Here is a 20058-nt window from a genome sequence, read left to right as displayed (position 1 = left end):
TCTACAAGAGATATTCTGTTAATATCTGTGATTATGAGCAGTGTTGCAAATGAACAGGTCTGCTTCATGGCAATATTTATTTTCTATCAATGTGATGAAGTGCTTTGATTGTCAAGTATTTAATGCAATTGATTAGCCCTCCCAACTTATTTTTTTTACTGTTTATTAGACAATTTTCCACTTGAATTGCCAGAAACTTCACAATATCAATAATCCGCTGAGTGAGAAATTAAAGAAAAATAACATTTAAAAAAAATTAGTAAATTCTCTTTGGCACAGATTCTTTAAAAATTCAATCTGCGGGATGAACACCTTTCCTCCAGCAGATATTCCCCCCGAGAGGAGACAATATTCAACACATGGCTCTGAAAAGGTCTGATGACTGTGAAGGCCACAGCATGAGTCATATCATTATTATTAAACCATTTACTGAATCTCCCTGCTCTGTATAGAAAAATGTTTTTCAAATCATTTGTTCAGATTTTATATAGGCGACTACATTATGAAATAATGTAGATTTTTTTTTATTCATACATCTCTTACCAAGGACAGTAAACAATATCTGAATCAATTCCTGCAGACACGCACTGACGAATATGTATCGCTGTCTGAAAGTGTTGGCTTTATACAGTGCTTTGCTTCCCACAGTCTCAACTACATCAATTAATAATAAAAACAATTACTATTTCATGATGGTGAGAGCAGATACTTTGTTAGACGAGCAGGAAGCTGCTCTCAGACTTTCGCTGGCTGAGTGTTTCTCCTTGGCCTCTGTGGAGACCTCCAGAGCATCAGGCAGGAGAGAAAGTAATAGCTCTCCAGTGGCTACTACTAACAGGTGGCCTTGACTGACTCACAGTCCCTTAAGGATAACCATGACGAATGAGTCGTGATGCTGGCGTGGATTACGGCTCCACTACTGAAAATTGGAAGTAAGAGCTTAATGAGGCTGGGCATCATGGAGGTGAAGGTGCTTCTTCTGAAAACTAAATCAAGATAAAAATCTATCTAGAGACTGTTAGATTGTGCTTTTGTTTTGATGTGTTCTCCTTGATGACAGCTAAAAGAAAATTTAAAAAAAAACACAAAAGGAGATGGAAATTCACTTGTTAGTCACCCAAAATTCACTGAGAATGAGGCCTGCAGCTAACGATTATTTTAAGTATAAATTAATCTGCTTATTTCCTTCACCATTTGGTCTATAAAATTAGACTTCCTGTAAGCAACATACGCAACAGTAATGGTGGTGTGTAGTGTATGTGTAGAGCATTGGAGTAAGAAAAAAAAAACTACAAAACTCATCCAGGGTGCAGTACAAAGACAATAAGACAAAATTTGAAAATTGGCACACAATATATTCTTACTGTTTGTTATTTAAAGTTATTGTTTTATCTTTGGGAAGGAGGGCACTAGTGAAATCTTGCCTTTGGTACTGAATGTGCTCAGTCCAGCCCTGACCGCAACAACTTCCTCGAGTCCACATGTTGTTTGGTCCATCCAACAGTCCTGAACCTAAAGATGTTACATTTACAGCGGTATAAAATCGGAAAAACTGCAGCTTCTAACATTAGAGAAGCTGGTACCCGTACATTTTTGCTAATTTTTCTTTTAAAAAATTAATCCATTTATCAGTTATCAAAATAGTTATCAGTTAGTTTTCTTTCAACTGACTGATTGATCAACAAACTGTTTCAGCTTTTGTGATTATATTTAAAATCTCTAACATGTTCCATGCTAATAACACAGCTATTTACTTTTCATTCCTTTGTTATCTATGTTGAGTGTGTTATGTGTGTTAAGATGTATTTTTTGCTGGTAATACTGTAATACTGATAATCTGGCCAAACATATAAAGTGATGTCAGACTGAGAGTAATCTAGGAATATTTTCTACTGTCTGATTCTCACTTCTTCCACTATTCCTTAGACATAAAAACTTCACACCTCTCAGTCACTGTTGTTTTATCCACTTAGCACAAATGATCCACGGCTGAATGCAAGGAGTTCACGCCGTCTCTAGACTGTAGAGGAGGTTAAAAATAATTTTAAAAAATGGATAGAACATTACAAAAAGTTACTTTGGGAAATAGGCTTATTTGCTTTCTTGTGATAACTTATGAACACCTAAATATGCACATCTATATTTTCATTTCATGCTACAGCACCTCATGGTAACTGGACTTGCACTTAGCACCTTTCTGGTCTTCTGACCACACCGCTTTAACACTACATGTCACATTCATCCATTCACACACCCACTCAAACACTGTTGGCCTTGGCTACCTAGGGGCCACCTGCTACTTAGTTAACCGCTTGAAACCTGGATTGACATCAGTTTTCTTGTGCTGTGATGAGATGCCTTACACAAGCAATTCAACCCTTGAACCCTGAGCAAATTGGAAAAAAGACAATGAGATAGCTTGGCAAGAAATGAAAATTGGATTAAAAAAACAAGTTATAAATTCTTGGGAAAAATGTCCAGAAATGTATATATAGAATTATCATAACCATATATTTAAAATTAAGTTACAGAAAAGCAATGTATACATTACTTTTTAAGTTTTTGGGTCATTTTCTTGTCTTTTTTTGTGTGTGTGCTTATTTTCAGGTAATGTTCTTGTTCCTTTTATTTAAAACCAATATCCTACTAATTTCCGGACCATGTCTTATTTTGCTCATTGCTTTCTACTCATGTTTTTGAAAGAAGTCAAACCACCTCCTCAGGATTTTAAGGGTTAGAAATCGCACACTGATGGTAGAGCTACCAAGAGTAATTTGGCGTTCAGTATATTGTCCAATGCTCATCTTTCGATTAGTAGACAACCTACCGCCTGAGCGACAGCTGAACCATTTAAATCTAAAAAACAGCTTGTGTTTTGTACATCACTGTTATGCAAGCAATTTCTGTGGCACTAGAACAATTTTGCATCCATTCTTACTTCTTCATTTTAAACAAAGCGTTGATAAATGGGGAGCACATTATATAAGACCCGTTGACTCAGAATTTCCCATATTTACTCATCACGTCCTGAGCATAAGGGAGGTATTATGTACAAGAAATTGCTCTGGTTTGGGGTGAGTCATCGTCACGGCTCAATATCAGCTTCCACAGGGTTTGATGCATCTTTGCGTTCATTAGGGGGGCACCACTTATATCTGCAGTCCTCAGAGATCCTTCTTATGTCAGGTCTGAGAGGATTATCCAGGTATCAGTCAGAACGGCAAAGGACAAAGCCTGAAAGATCTCTGATCAGTGGGCTCTGGTAAGAGACACCATCCTGTAACCAAACAATTGAGTACAACTGTTTGTGGGTTTAAGACACCATGTGAGCTGAGATCTGCCATGCTGAAGTCGCCTTGAGCAAGAGTCGAATTCCTGTTAGCTCTAGGCACACCAATCTTTCGCTTACCCTGTGCTCCAACTTCGCAAGATGGACGGCAAGGGAAAAGCAATTTCGTTCATGAACAGGGATGGGAATTTCTATACCAATATCAATATCGATTCTGCTTATCAGTCAGATTCTTTAACAATTCTCTATTGATTCTGTTTTATTATGTCTGAGTCTGAACAGGCGTAGAAACAGTCATCTAAATGGATGAAATGAGAAAATATTTGTTCAGCATTTGTTATGCAGTTAGGTTTTCTTGGTAAAAGAAAAAAACCTGCTAAGTATGCCTGCATGGCGCTAATGTTATCGTAACAGGATATTAACCCTCAGTAACAGGTGTGCTGCTCTGTTGGGATGCAGTGGCACTCGTGCATAAAGTGTCGAATACATAGCATTCCTGGAAGTCAAGCCTATGTTGCATAGAAAGATACTTTAGCATTATGCTAGCGTTTCCATCCTTAATTAGAATGATTATTTTACAGACATTGCAAGCAGCACTGCTGTCATCTTTCTGCATGAAATGAAGCCAGATTTTGGACCAGAGGTGGACCCTCCATTATACATAGGTATACCCACCTATATTTCTGAGCATTTATGGTATACCCACTAACAGCCAAAAATCCATTGAAATATATATGAGTACCCACTTCCTCTTTGTTAACCAACCCATCTTCCCACTTCATCAACTACCACTAAACCACTGCTTTGACCAATCCTTCCTCTCTGCTATGACTCCTTGTTACAAGTTTCCAGCAGTGCAGATGCATGAATTTGATGCGATAGTTTTGCACTGTGCAACTGTCAACAAACATGCCATTGGTGATAAAAGAAACCAATAAGCTTGGAGGTGTACGTTTCCAATGAATCCAACAATTTGGAATAAGTTCTCAACCGAAACCTGTTCTTGATTCCCATCCATATTTGTGAATTATTACAGCATTTTTGTTAGGCAGGGTTTTCCCCAAAAAACTTGATGGTCATTTGCACCTGAAGTAACGGTGAAATGACTAGTAGATTAATGAAATACTCAATAAACAAAAGTCTATTCACACTAACTTTGATCAATTATTTTTCAATTCATAATTTAGGGAGCAAAAATGCCAAACATTTGTTAGTTCCTGCTTCTCGAAGAGGAGGACAAGCTGCTTTCCTATCATTAGGCACTAAATATTTTTTGGTTTCAAAGTGTTGGTCAGACAAAACAAGCAATCTGAAGACATCCTCTTTGACTCTGGCCACTTGTGATGAACATGTTTTATTCTTTTATGACAACCTAGAATAAAATATCAGTTGTATTTTTAAAAAAAAGCTTAAACGGGTCAACAAATGGTCAAGGGATTGTTAGTTGCAGTTTTATCTGCTGCGTATTTGTGTATAATATACTGAATTATTAATGATATTCCCAGTCTACTCTTTCCTTGTTGGTGTCTGATGTAACTCTTTCCAAAGTTCTTGCCTTACTCTTTTTCAGCAGTGCCCCTCTATCTGTGTACATCTTTTCTATAGGACAGAAGAATTACTTGGTGGAATAAAGCCACAGGGCACAGCCCTGCTTGGACACGCTCCCTGTCCGCAAAGCTTCAAGGTGTCCTCTCCACACCATTACCTTTGTCGACATTCTGCAATGACTAAGTGGATGTTTGAGTGAGAGTGACATTTTATTAGCAGGAGAATCTAAAGGGTCCTTGTCTGAACAAACTGACTAAACAAGTTTTTTATGCTACTGCTCCTGTTAGTGGACTTATGTTCCTAAATAGTTGTGAAATATGAATCAGCAGCTCAAAGAGGATGTCTCAATTCAGTTTGCACCCGACAACCTCCCAGAATAAAAAGATTATAGCAACAATAAGAGGAAACACTATCAAAGTTGAGCCTAAAATGCTTTGAAATGTTTCTCAGCGCACTTAATGAAAAGTAGGACTTGTTCTGCACCTTCATTCAAGAGAAAACACTGTGAGGATTCTCTGTGATAGGCAACTGTGGCTGCTGTCTCTATTGACTCTCCTCCCCAGTGTTGAGTAAGTGGATGAATACAGTGTCAGCCTCTGCAGCTGCAAGGGCCACTGTGTTGGGGGAAAAAGGCAGTCTTCGCCAAAGTAATCCTTTGGCAAAGACTGGTGTCCCAGACGCTGGCGCAGCGATGATCCACACACACGGGGAGGGGGTGGGGGGTGGACGATGTGTACTTTAGGTCACCAGACACTGACATTGTCCTTGCAGTGTATTGACAACTGCATTCACATCTTTGACAGTGAAGCAGTTGTGCATATTCCAGCGTTTAGAGGCTGATATTCTCCTGGTGGCTCTCATCACTAGCAATGGCTGCTGTGTTGTTTATTCAGGTGTGTCACAGACCCAGTGTGACATTATCACATCCTCATACGTGTGAATTAAATCATCCATAGGAGGGTTGAATACAGCCAGAGTCCATTAAAAATGTGCTATGGGCAGTTGATGATTGCCGACAGGTGTGACTTGAGAGATGCGAAAAACCTCATTAGTGAACAGTTGAAAGGTGAATGACACAGTTTTTTTCTGAATCATCCAGTCAAGCACTCTTCATGTGCGTAAAACTCACCAAGCGTGGGAGTTCAGGCAATGACTCTTTCCAGGCCCACACAATATGACCATAAATAGCCTCACTTACATAAAAATCACACCATGTACTTGCACTGAAGCTACGTATATTCAAGAACTCACAGCAAAGACAAGAAGCACATGAGGTGTGTTTACAGGAGTTCATCAGAGACGTGCAGAACATGACTGCTCCCTGGTGTTCTCCTCTTAGTAATGAAAGATCAGTTCATTACTCCATATGCACAGGGATAACTAACAGGGAGCACAGGGAGATAAACAAGGACTCCATGTTGGAAAGCACACCTGCATGAATTTGGTGAATCGACCGTTTGTGAGTGCATGGCTGTGCTGAATTGGGGATATTTCCACCCACCGCCTGCATCACGTGGACGGCTGGTCATTGATCACAACAGTGATCATTTCAGTATGGGAAAGAGGGAAGGGGGTGGGGATGACAGAGCTGTCAATACAGGGTCACAGCTATAGGATACGGGAGAATATGTGCATGTGCCTTTGGAAAATGCAAAGCCAAAAAGCCCACATGTCTCTGGAATAACGAAGTGTAATGGTGGCTTAGAAAGGACAAAAATACGCTCAGCCTCGCATCGTGGACCAAACATGCATGCAGATTTTGTGACGATAAATATACGCGCTCATTGGAGAAGTCTGGCATCATGGAGAATGCATACTGTAAATGTTGCACGCGCTAATATCATATTAAACGGCCTACACGCTGATTCCTAAATACTACTTGCAGCCACAACAGCCCAATGGGCTACAGGCGTCTTTATAACGCGCAAATCTGGAGGGGCATGCAGCCATTCAGAGACGCTGATATGGCACATTAATTTCCAATTTGCAGCTTCGCGATTCACTGTTACAGTATGTATTTTATGTCCAACGTTGGAAGCATATGCGCTAATTATCCCTCGGCGTTCAGATATCCCACCGGGCAAGCAAAGCGAGGATGCTTTCTGGAAAAAAAATCGCATCGCCAAACAAGCGGAAACAAAAAAGAAAAAAGAAAAAAAAAAAACACACTCGCACATATAGTAAATAAATATCCAGACAATGACGCGTGTATCTTACCTGTGCCATGAGCCAAATCGATGCCCGGTTCGGTGAGTATGTTCGGGTCACTTTGAGATCTGCCTCGTTGCAGACAGCCGTCTAGTCCATCCGATGTAGCCATGGGGAGACAGCACAGGAATCCTGAATAAAATATTGAAAACCCAACCGGAGGCAGGCAAGGTCAGGAGGAAAAAGCAGCGAGCGAGTGCAGATTTAATTCGCTCTGACAACAGCCGCTTTGAGCATCTACCAGGGAGCCATGGCTGAGCAGAAATTCCGTGTGTGTGTGTGTATGTGTGTGTGTGTGTGTGTGTGTGTCTGGGCTGTGTGCGCGACGATGTGTGGATGTGGGAGGGGTGATATGCCCCCGATGATGCCCGTCCCTGTCCAGTAACACGACAAAATATTCAACACACCAACAAGCATGCTGCACACGTTTATACGTTATGGGAGCTTATTCTGGATATTTATGCATTTTATGGTGATATCATATTGGCAAATCATCAGCATCATTTTAATCTCCGCCTCGCATCGTTTATTAAGGGTCTGTAAGCTTTACTGTATGTCTAAGCAGCCAAAACGCCATTAAATACCAGATTAAGTCGAGCAAGCATTGTTATAGGCTATAAATCGAGAATTTATGACATTGCTTTCATTGGTTAATTTGATAGAAAGCACCATGGAACATATTTATCAACCAATGATGTGCTTTTGCTGAACTCCAGTTATATATACACACACTTAAATAAATCAAAGGTGCATTGATCAAGGGGTTTTATCTATTTAAAAATGCTTTGTCATTTCTGTATGGTTTCAATTTTTCTTCCAGGTCTCCACAAAACACAGTAATTTAACCCCTTGAAACCTGAGCAAATTGGCTTGATTTCTTTCAAAAACAAGGGTAGAAGACAGTAAGCAAAGAAAGAAGATATGAACCCCCCCCCCCCACCAAAAATAGCAAGAAATCAGTATGTAGTAAGTACAAGAAAATAATCTGAATAGAAAAAAGGACAAAAAAGAAAGTTGATGATTGTTTTCCCAGGATGACCTGGAAGAAGTGCTTGAAAAATTAAACTATAAGAAATTTGTAACAGAATTTTAAATATGTAATTTTTATAATTATATGTGTATATATGTATATATATATATATATTCCCTTGCTCTTTTCTTCTTCCCTGGAGATTTTCCCTAGTGTATTAAAAATAACTCTAAATCTAGGCAACTTATTTATTGCAATTTGTGGAACATTTCTTACTCAGTTGCCCATTGCCTTTTTTCAGGTTATTGAAGGAAATCCAACCAATTTGCTCAGGGTTCAAAGTTCAAATAGTTGTAAAAGGTATCTGAAAGCAGCAGGAGAAAAGTTATGTCAATCCAAGTTTCAAAGGGTCGAAGAAGAATGCACAAATTATTTATTTACTTGGAAAACTATAATAAAACATTTACACCAAATGTGTCGGCATGCGTTTTGTTTGAAGAGCAATAAAAAAGCCAAAAACTAAAGTCAAAGATAACTTTTCTCCACAGCAGGAATTTTAATATGTCATAGCTGTAAAAGTACATGTGTATGTCTATTTAATAACATCAATGATGACTGCATTCAATTAAGGGAAGGCCCTGTCATTGTGCATGCTGGCTTAACTGAAATATGCTCCTGGGACACTTTATGGAACTCAGCCATCGCTAATTCACCTGTGCTTTTTGACATGTCAAAATGTCTGCTGTGAAAAGGTCCATCAGTGCATGAAAAGCATCATTAAGATCTAAATACAACCACTTTACATAATCAGTTAGTTCTACGCTCTATTAAAATGCCATTATGTTCAGAATAATTGCTTAAAATGAAGCAGATAAAGCTTCCATGTTAGCATTTCCTCGTAAAATATCACAGAAATGTTTTTTTTTGCTCAAAACAAAGATTCACACCAGTGCCACAGAAATACATATGGAAGCAGCTCATTGGCTGTTCCTGTGTATGACGAACCAATGCGGAAGTGAACCACCGCCGTACGAGCAAAGATGGCAGCTACCAGGTACAGATACTCGGCTGTGCTGCTTCTAATTTGCAGTTTCTCCGTGTTGGTGGTCGCAGACAGTCTAGAGACGACACAGACGAGTGACCACCATGCCACTGCGGTCGATGATCCGCAAACAGCCGCAAAAGCAGCGGAACAAACAGCTCAGCAGCCCGCGGTGGAGGAGAGGCGATGGGAAGCAACCGAGGTTAAAGAGGCGACTCCGGAGGATGCTGCAGCCGACAAACAGGACACTCCTGCCCCTACAACCTCGGCCACCTCCTCGGTACCTCAGCCTAAAGACGATTTCCAGGAGGAGCTGGTCATCAGACCGCTGCACTCAGGGGATATTTATGCCAGTTTCCAGTTCCGCACCCTGTGGGAGACTGACTTCATGACAGGAAGCAAAGGTAAGCTAACTGTTAGCAGGGAGTATCCAGAGGATGTTGGACAGATCTCCTTTAAACCTCCATTTCTGTCTACTCCTTCAACCTCAACGATATCACCAGTTACCATGACAATCCATACAATAGTGCTCTTGAATATGTAATAGATTTTGTCACTCTAAACACTGAAGTTATCACTCACAGACATAAATTCACCACCAAGTTCGCGTCTTTCCTGCAGGAACTGAAAGCTCTCCTTAAGTCACTCCGCTTAATAAATACCAAAAAGTGTCAAGCTTTTGGGAAGTTATGCCACTTTCCTCACCGAGTCCTTTGACTTCATTGTTGTTACTGTTGAAGCTCCTAAATAAGCTTGAAATGTACTCACTGTGAGATGATCCAGGATGTCCATCGATATGAGGAGAGTCGCGGTGTGACGCTCAACTGATTTGTCCGATTGTGTTCAAACGAAACAAACAAAAAAAAAACATTACCCCAAAATAAAGAGGCGTTTACGAAAACAAAGCTCAAATCAATAAACGAATTTATCAAACAATAAAACGAAGATTTAACCAAACACACGGCGGTTGAAGACTGCGTCCTCTCCGGCGTCTTCCTGCTCCACTAATGTAGCACACCTGCCTCTGATGAGAGGACCCCGAGGGCCCCACCAGTGATGTGTTGAAGGGACCACAAAAAAATAGGAAATTATAAAGGATTCCTGGCTGTCGATGGAATAGTTATCTTACTGTCTACATGTGCTTTTCTACGGTTTTGGAAAAACAACAACAACAACCGGACAGAGAATCTTTGGTCATTTTCAAAAGGGAGACTTTTTAGATATACTTCCATTAATAAAATTGATTTATATTTAACCTTTTGAAAACTGAGCAAAATCGGTCTTCTTTCAGCAACATGAGAAGAAGCAATGAAAGAAATAAAATGTCCTCAAAGTTAGCAAGAAATTAGTAAAAAAAAAAAAAAAAAAATGCAAGAAAATCACCTGAAAATTAGTTAAAAACAACAACAACTACATGGAAATGACCCAGAGAAAGGGGCATATATTTATAATAATACTGCAACAAAATTTTAAAATTATGGTTATTATAAATATAGTTTTTCCCTAGATTTTATTTCCATTTTAAGTCAAAATGTAGTTGTTTATTGCAATTTGTGGAATATTTTTTTTGAACAACTTTCTAATTGCCTTCTCCCCCTTTTTCCTTTTTAATGACAATTTTTTCTAGGTTTCAAAGGTTTAAATACTTTGTAAAAAGCATCTAAATGCAGCACAAGAAAAGTGATGTCACTCCAGGTTTTAAGGAGTTAACTGATAATAGTAATAATTCTGTAATACCGTGATACACGGTAAACAGGGACATTTTCTGAGACGGTTATAATACTGTGTAAATCTCTTATCATTGCAACCCTAGGTGAGAGAGAGGTATCGTTCACCCTGCTCATCGTAACCCTAACCTGTGTAATGTTTTGTTGTGTTTCTCAGTGTCCCACTACCGGCTCTTTCCCAAGTCTCTGGGCCAGGTCATCTCCAAGTTCTCAGTGCGAGAGCTGCACATCTCCTTCACGCAGGGTTACTGGCGGACCATGCAGTGGGGGCAGCCCTTTCTGCCGGCCCCTCCTGGGGCTGAGCTCTGGGTCTGGTTCCAGGACTCTGTGACAGAGTGAGTACGGCCCTCTGGTGGCTGCAGAGCTTTAGAGGAGATATAAACGTTCAGTATCTTTAGAAGAAAAAGCTTCACCTTAAAACCAGTGGTGGAGGAAGTATTCAGGTCCTTTACTTAAGTAAAAGTACTGATACTACCCTGCAAAAATACTCTGTTACAAGTAGTCCTGTATTGAAAATGGTACCTAAGTAAAAGTCAGTATAGTCAAGGAAATGTACTTAAAGTATTTAAAGTAAAAGTACCGAAAGCAGAAAAATGTTTTTTTAAAAAACTAAAACAAAACACACACACACACACACACACAAGAACCCCTCAAAATTAGGGAAAAAAGGAAATTGGAAATTGGAAAACTGGAAATTATATAAAAAGAAACTTGGAGACTTACATTTTTATTAAAATAATTGACAGATGTTCTGTGTATCAGTTGATTAATAAACTAATCATTGTAGTTGTACATGGGTAAACTGTTACATTTATGACAAAACATGATATTTTATAAACTCTTGTGTTTTTTTATGCAAAAATCTTAATTTGTAGTGACTAAAACTGTCAGATAAATGTAGTTACGTAAAAAGTACAATATTTCCCTGAAAAGGAAATACTTAAGTAAAGTACAAGTACCTCAAATTCATACTTAAGTACAGTATTTGAGCGGGGTGCCCAGCAGCTCACCTGATAGAGTGGGTGCTCCATGCACAAAGGCTTTGTCCTTGCATCAGCGGAGATTCAATTCCAACCTCGTTTCTGTAAAAAAAAAAGCCCAAAAATGAATAAAAAAAAAAAAAGTACAGTGCTTGAGTAAATATACTTCATAGTGTTCAACCACTGCTTAAAACAGGGACTATTTGACCAAATCCTATTATGTGCTTAGTCAGTCATTTCAGCATTTTTTCTGCCCTTGTTAGTGTGGATGGCACGTGGAAGGAGCTGACGAATGTTTTGTCGGGGATCTTCTGCGCTTCGCTGAACTTCATTGACTCCACCAACACTGTTCAGCCCAGTGCGTCCTTCAAACCACTGGGTATCAGCAACGGTACAGAGAGGCTTCTTTAAACTGCGTTTTGTTAAGCTCTCTAGTGATGAGCCTGAATAAAAGCTAATGCTGTGATCACAATGAGATGCTTTGAACTATTGCAGCATGCTGGAGGGATTCTGTCCAAGATGCATTATTTATATATAGACTGATTTCTATTTTTATTTTTTGTGTTGAACTTAAAGTGACGGACCACCGCTTCCTTCGCTATGCCACCCTACCCCGAGAGATTGTTTGCACTGAGAATTTGACGCCCTGGAAGAAACTCCTGCCATGTGGATCCAAGGTGAGTGTCTGTGTGTCTTCATTTATGTCTTTCTGCAAACATTCAAATAGTTTGTATGCTCTGTGTCAGTGTTCAAATGTTGGTGACTGCAGCTAACTCTTCTTCTGTGTCTTAATGTGGCCGTGTTTCACCTGCAGGCTGGTCTCGCTGTCCTGTTAAAGTCGGAGAAACTCTTCCACAGCAGTTTTCATTCCCAGGCAGTGCACATCAGACCAGTGTGTCAGGACTGGCAGTGCAAAACCACATCCTGGGAGCTCAGACAGACACTGAATGTGGTCTTTGACCTGCACACCCCTGGACAGGGAAAACGAGGTGAGCATTCTTCCTGTATTCACATTAAAAAGGTTACAACGGTATCAACCTGGACCCTCATTTTCTATGATTTTGTGTCTGGTTGACTTATTGAGACTACAATTTTTAAAAACTGGTCCTTGAGTAAGAGTGCTGCAGCTGGCAGCGGCAAATCAAGCTGCAGTGTAATGCAGGGGGGATTTGTGCACCGTCAGGTGTTTGTTTTGCCAGAGACAGACTATGATTATACCAAGTGTCTCACAAAATTATGGAAATGTTCCCTACAAAGATTGACCTTTTTGTTAAAAAGTATAAGTCATTCTGTTTAACCAGAAACAGCCCTGAAAAAGCTGGAGGCAAAGCTACCAGTCTCCATTTAAATAAACTGTAATTTTAGTGTGTATAGAGAAAGCATATTTTCACATCTTACTTTGCAAATTAAAGGTTTAATTCAACCAAATCAAAGTTGGTGATTGTTGGAACAGTGGAAACACGGAGCAAGATTGTTTTTGGGAGTTTTTCTTGTTTTTGTTGACTCTGAATGAGGTTTGTTTTACGGTGATAAAATTACTGTTTTTTTTAAATGGAGTCTGGTGGCCTTGATAATAGTGATTTCAGGGCTTTTTCTATTCAATCAAAAATAATCTTACTTTTTAATAAAAAGGTCTGTCTCTGTAGGGATCCTTTCCATAATGTTGTCAGACACTTACAATAACAACATGAGCCTGTTAGTGGCAAAAACAAGCACAAGCGGTGGACATAAAGTGATGGTGCACAAATGCTCCAAGTGGTTATGTTGCAACCTTTTTATGAGGCTGCAGCTCTCTCGCTTAATACTGGACCAATTTCAAAATTTCTTCCCTCCATTAGTCACAAAACAAGGGAAAATAGTTGAAAATACCAAAGTCATCCTTTAACTTCAGAGTTTCTGAGATTTGCTGAGTTTGGCAGTGGAAAAAAAAAACAAACATGTTGATGACTCCCTGGACTTTGTTAACTTAAGCTGTTTTTTTCCTTCAGAGTGGTCTCTGTTTAAGATGTTCTCTCGGACCCTGACAGAAGCTTGTCCACTGGCCTCCTCAAGTAAAATCTACATAGACATCACAGACAACCCTCAGGTTTGATTCCCACATAATTTCTTAATTCACTCAAAATGATGAGTTATTTCCCTTAATGTCAACTCAGCTGGAGGCAAAGAGTCAAATCAATATTAAGAACGAGATATTTAAAGTTTTCCTGAGGAGTTTAGTGGCGCTATGAAGCTGTTTAGCAATAAGCAGGCCCCTGTTTTGTTACACATTGTAAAGAAGACTGCTAACAAGTAAATATGGATGTGAACAATACAGGATTTAAAGGACTTTAAAAACTGGGTTTGCAAAACTTGGATGAAGTAAATGAATTTAAACAAGGCTTGTTTTGTTTTTTTTTTACAAGAAAACTTGACACCTTTAAAGATGATTTAAAATAGCTGTCGCTTGATGTAGAAGGTATCATCTTGGAACAGAACGTAAATGAAATCTGATGTCACTTTGCAGGGGGAGCAGTTTGAGCTGAGCCCGGCCACTCACCTGCTGAGCCAGGCAGTGGTGCTCGGGGACAGACGAACCTTCTCCGTCTACGATCTGACCCAACAAGTCACCTTTGGCACGGTGCGCTCGCTCAACCTGCTGATCCGCTGGAAATCCAGTGAGGGTGAGTGAGAACAGCAGAGCATGACACACAGCTTTGTGTCAGAGGCTGGATATAATTATTCATTATTCAGTGCAACAAGAAAGACTTACAATAGAGTTTACAAAAACGTGTCTACTGCTTCTGTTTGTCATATCTCCAAGCGCTGTCTGAAATCAGGTGGAATCATACAACATTAACTCCATGACTTTTTATATGTAAACTTGTTTCTCACCATTAAACCTCCTTGCCTCATGCTCTCTGCCTGCAGGTGAAATGCTGCGTCCCCTGCTCCACGCTGAGCGCTACGTGGCCGGCTACGGGCTGCAGACCGGAGAGATTCACACACTGATGTACAACAACCACCCCTACAGGTCTTTCCCTGTGCTGCTGCTGGACTCTGTGCCTTGGTACCTTCGTCTCTACATCCACACGCTCACTGTGACCAGCAAGGGGAAGGACAACAAGCCCAGTGAGTAACTAAAGAAAGACGAAAAGGAGAAGGACACAAAATTGCAAGCAGGGTCTGAAATGAACAATTACAAATGTGCCAAATGCCGGAGCAATTTGTCTATAAATGGATAAAAGCTACTCACAGCTGGTTACTTTTTGAAATTATAGGAGTAAGATCAGCCTTATACGAAGAATATATGTGAACTGAGACAAGTACAATTTAGATAATTAATAGTTATGTGATCCAAAACGTTAGTTTGATACTAAAGCTGCAAAATTAATCTGTTAGCTGTCAGCTGTTTAATTCATCCCCAACTAATTTAATAATAATCTGAGTATTTTATTTATTTAAGAATAACATTTTTAAAATTCTTATTCTGGCTTCTTAAATATGATTATTTTCTGTTTTATTTACTCCTTTATGACAATAAACAGTTTTTCTTTGGGTTGTGGACTAAATACATCTGAGTATGTGATCTTGGTCTTTTGGGCTTTTTTTGGCCATCTCTGACATTTTTCGACCAAACAACTAATCAGTTAATTGAGAAACTAATCGACAGATTAATCCACAGTAAAAATACTAATTGTTAGTTGCAGCCCTATTAGACACAACCTGTACTGTATATGCATGGCAGAATTATATGCACAAAAGAATTCTCTGATGTACTTTTACTTGTTAAAAATACTGTCCTTACACAGATAGGTTAAATTATTTCACTAGGTACATGAGTTACACATACCGGATGCTCTTAGTCTCTCTATAGGAATCATTTTGTCGTGTAATTCCATGCAGATGCATCTTTTCACCAGAGGGAGGAGAACTTGAGTCATATTTTCTTTCATGAAAGCTGAAGTAGACCAAGATTGTTCTACCTGCCTATCTTGGTGCTCGGTTCTTGTTCAAACATTCTGTATACATTATATGGAATACTTAGTATCATTTGTGGAGTATTGTATTATATGTACACAAATCAGTGAAACTACAAAGAGCTGTGGATAAACATTACAGCAGCATTTCAATAGCCACTTATGTTTTTTTTCCTCTGCCAGGCTACATCCACTACCAGCCGTCAAAGGACCGCGTGAGGCCGCACCTGCTGGAGATGCTGGTCCAGCTCCCTCCCAACTCTGTCACAGAGGTCACAGTGCAGTTTGAGAGAGCTCTGCTCAAGTGGACTGAATACACCCCTGACCCCAACCACGGCTTCTATGTCGGGTATGCAGCAAGTTCCCAAAACTGATTATTTCCAGCCTTTGCTAAAAGAGGATGCAGCACACATGTTGCTTCTCATGCCCCTTTAGAGGTTGCAGGGTGTTGTTTGATTTTAAGGGTTTTAAGAGTTGATGGTTTGAGAAAGCTGTAAAAGCTCTGCATTTGTTTTGAGGATTTTCCTTTTTTCTGACTTTCGAAATGACTAACATCTGTTTTTTCAACATTTAGATCTTCAGTAATCAGCTCTCTTGTACCAAGTATTGTCGCCATGGATACAAACAGCACTCAGGAACGACCACTTTTCAGCAGCTTGTAAGTATCAAATTGTTTGTTTTCTGAACAAAGTGTCCACTTTCGCTACTCATTCACATGTTGTTTGAGGTCCTGGAGGGAAACATGTCTCACAACACAAATCACATTATCCTGACTTGTTGTCTGAACTATTGCTAAAAAATAAAACTACTAAACCTGAAAAGTAGGAAGAAAGCTCACAATGGTTGGATTTGCACGGCAGATATTAGTGGAACAAAGATCAGTTCTTCAAAAAGAACAACTTAAAGAGTTCAATCAAATATGTTGAACTATTTTCAGATCTATCCTGCTGCTGCTGAAATTATGTCTTAGTATAATTGTAAATATAATCATGCAATTTAGGTGATGTGTGTATATGTCTAAATATAAACCTAATTTCAAAAAAGTTGGGACACTGTGTAAAATGTAACTAAAAACAGTGATCTGCCAATCCATTATAACCTATGTTCAATAGAATACAGTGTGAGATATGTAATATTCAAACTGATAAAACTATATTGGTTTTTGTAAATAGGCACTCATTCTTAATTTGATGCCTTTAACACATTTCAAAAAAAGTTGCCACTTGCATGTTTACCACCGTGTTACGTCACTCAGTAATCGTTTGGGGACTGAGGACACTAATTGTTGAAGTATTCAAAGTGGATGTTTTTTTCCTATTCTTGCTTGAAATAACTTTAGTGCAGGGCCTCTGTTGAAGTATTTTGTGCTTCAAAATGTCTTTGATAGACAGGTCTGGACTAAAGGCAGGCCAAGTACCTGCACGCTTTTACTACGAAGCCACTATGTTGCAGACTGTGCCTCATTGTCTTGTTAGAATAAGCGGAGATGTCTCTGAAAAAGATGTTGTCTGGATGGCAGCATATGTTGCTCCAAAACCTGCATGTGCCTTATAGCATTCATTGCACCTTCACAGATACTATCACAGATGATAAAATGTGAATTAATAAGATGATTAATAGCAAAGAATTTATAATCTTCTTCTTTATCTATTTTTATTTCTAAGTCCGTCTCACTTTTCTTCTCATATTCTCCTCGTCTTCTTTGTTTTCAATTTAGGTTTTTTTTTCTTTTCAAATTGTTTTTTATTTTTATTTTCACATATTGTCCCCTGTGAATGTTGTAAATCAGTAACATCTGTACATCTGTTGTTGCTTTGTTAGCATATCCATATTGTTTACAGGTGTTTGCACTCACTGGTGAGTAAAGGGGGGAAAAAAGAGAAGCACATTTGTCTGTGAAGTCGAATGATCAGATTTCCTGTCACCTTACAGTTTTCCCTGTAAAGAGGAGTCGACCTACTTCGTGCGTGTCTACACAGAGCCTCTGCTGGTCAACCTGCCAACTCCAGACTTCAGCATGCCTTATAATGTCATCTGCCTGACCTGCACTGTGGTGGCTGTGGGTTACGGCTCCCTCTACAACTTACTGACCCGGAGCTTCCAGATAGAAGAGCCCAGCCCGGGACTGGCCAAGAGGCTAGCCAACATCATCCGCAAGATGAGGGGCGTGCCGCCACTCTGAGGCTGGACACGGATGCCTGCTGGCTCTACTTTTAGAAAGGAAGTTTTCCTTTTGGTGAAACCACTGGTAAACATGTGATATTCAGGGAAGAACTGAGTCAAGCACTGGTATGGATGTTTTTGAAATAGTCAACTTGAAGGCTTTTTTTTAAAGGGAAGAAGACAAATTATTCTTTTGAACATGAATATATTCAGGATTGTTTCCTGCTGGCTAAGGATGAGAAAATATAGACATTTCTCTACTTGGATGGAAATAAGGAACTAAATCTGTGCAGTATGCTGCTATGGTAACTGCATCAGTGTTTGGATTTGATTGTTTTTGGTTTTTTTGGATGTCTGAAGTCATAACTCTGCTACATCATAATACAGCCACAGTGTCTCTGAGACATTTTGTTGCTATGGGTGGTAAAATGTTATTATAAATATGAGAATGACGGCCTTACACAGCATCACAAAGAGCTAAAATAGAAAGAAAAGATTACCTTTGTTCTCGAACTGCATTCCTGACCTGTTGATTGCTATCCTCCTGTCGGAAAAGAAAGAATAAAATTACTATATGAGTCAGAGATTCTCACTCAGACTGTCACATTTCCTGAAACGGCAGTTTTGACTGGATATCAAATAACTCTAAAAAGTCCAACAAAGAACTAAGATAGCCTCAAAGTCCAGCTATGGGCCATCCCATGATATGTCCTTTTTATTTAAGTTATCTTACACATATTTTGTAGGACTTTTAATATACGAGAAAAGAAGAAATGCCCATAAAAAATACTGAAAGTTACCAATCCATCATTTTTCAAAAATTTTACAAGCGATGTTATTACTTGCCTGAAACTACTTGTTCTATATAAAAGGAGAAACCCTCTTACCAAACATTTATTTTGCACTTGTTGGTTGTTGGATGCATGCTTGAATGTTAAAAGATTACTTCACTAACAAAAAGACCATTTGTGTATCAGTCACTCACACTATGTTACGCTTAATTTGTGAAGAAAACCGTTTTTCTCACATTCTTCCACAGTGAACGGAGAATCCAAAAACATACTTTGTTAATTGAAATAAAAGGGGACTGTGTTTAACAACACATATTAACAAATATCAAAACATCTGTTGACAAACTGTCACACAGCATTTTTTTTCTAAAAATGCGTGCGTTTAGCAAATACTGAGCCTGCAATACTGATCATCAATGAAAAAAAAACAAACCTAAGCTTACGAGTGGCGCGCCCTGAGCGTATGTGCATGCCAAGACACGCTACTCAGCCATACATTTGACTGTTTGTACCGTGTGTTTTAAATCATAATGTTTAAGTGAAGATGCATGTTTTCGGGAAGCACTGAACACATGACTGGATAAATGAGACTTTGATTATACTGCAGGAGCTGTGAGTTTGTAAACATGTTTTAATGTGGCTTTGCAATTGTTATACACGGCCCCCGTTTACTTCAATTCATGAGGAATGCTCGCTTTTTTTGGATTCTCCATTCACCATTCAAAGCATGTTAGAGGAACATAGTTTTCTTTGCAAATTTAATGTAACACAAGGTCAGTAACTGATATACAAATGGTCATTTTGCAGCGATGTATTCCTTTAAATGTGATTGTCAGCAGATATCTTCATAATCATTTGCCTTTAATTTGTCAGGTCATTAATTCACTCATCAGTTCAATGCAGTTTCAGTGTCTTATTTATAGAGAATTGAGGTCTGTTATAATGGAAAGTACCATAACCCTGCCATTAAATACTTTCATACATCTGTTGAACTCTTTACCTGAACAATCCTTTATGTTCATCTGCCTAAAAGTCCATTCTGGTTCACTTATGAGTGAACTTGAGTATTTAAAGCAGTACTGTTTGTGTGTTTTATGCCTTTTCAATAAACCGTTACATCCCCTCGCCACACACACATTTTATTCAGACGTATAGCAGTGAAAGTAGGTACACCGTCCTACACTGCACCAGAGCTGGAGCTGTATTACTTCCCACTGAGTGCCCACATTTTTGTGTAAACAAACGTGGCCCCTCTTCTGGCAGACTCCAAGAGCACAAACACAGACGTCTCTGTGTTTGGCCGGTCAACGAGTCTCACCCCTGCACGTTTAGCAACAGTGTGGAACAAAAACAAAGGAAAGAGCAGCATTCCACATAAATGATG

At 39.2% G+C, this 20058-nt stretch overlaps 2 protein-coding genes across 5 annotated transcripts in view; one reads left to right on the top strand and one right to left on the bottom strand.

Annotated features, from left to right (window-relative positions):
* Nucleotides 1–10225, bottom strand: part of phactr3a (phosphatase and actin regulator 3a) — a 42165-nt gene extending 31940 nt beyond the window's left edge. For 3 of the 4 annotated variants that reach the window (XM_042491280.1, XM_042491282.1, XM_042491283.1), the window contains exons 1-2: nt 9826–10225; nt 7055–7177 (exon numbers count right to left, since the gene is read on the bottom strand). In XM_042491280.1, the coding sequence (XP_042347214.1) occupies nt 7055–7157 (103 nt within the window). In that variant the 5' untranslated portion in view covers nt 7158–7177; nt 9826–10225. The remainder of the gene's footprint in view (nt 1–7054; nt 7178–9825) is intronic. The other variant, XM_042491281.1, reaches the window with a different exon arrangement.
* Nucleotides 9032–19803, top strand: pigt (phosphatidylinositol glycan anchor biosynthesis, class T). Its single transcript, XM_042491279.1, has 11 exons — nt 9032–9461; nt 10942–11119; nt 12028–12155; nt 12341–12441; nt 12579–12753; nt 13753–13850; nt 14268–14424; nt 14672–14872; nt 15904–16069; nt 16295–16378; nt 17653–19803. Exons 1-11 carry the CDS (start codon nt 9056–9058, stop codon nt 17900–17902), a joined length of 1944 nt encoding a protein of 647 aa, XP_042347213.1. The 5' UTR covers nt 9032–9055; the 3' UTR covers nt 17903–19803.
* The last annotated feature ends 255 nt before the right edge of the window (nt 19804–20058 follow it).

Source organism: Plectropomus leopardus, chromosome 8, assembly GCF_008729295.1.
Source record: "Plectropomus leopardus isolate mb chromosome 8, YSFRI_Pleo_2.0, whole genome shotgun sequence".
In the NCBI taxonomy this organism is placed as follows: Eukaryota; Metazoa; Chordata; class Actinopteri; order Perciformes; family Serranidae; genus Plectropomus; species Plectropomus leopardus.
The sequence above is the reverse complement of the archived record's forward strand: the minus strand, read 5'-3'. Positions and strand labels throughout refer to the sequence as shown.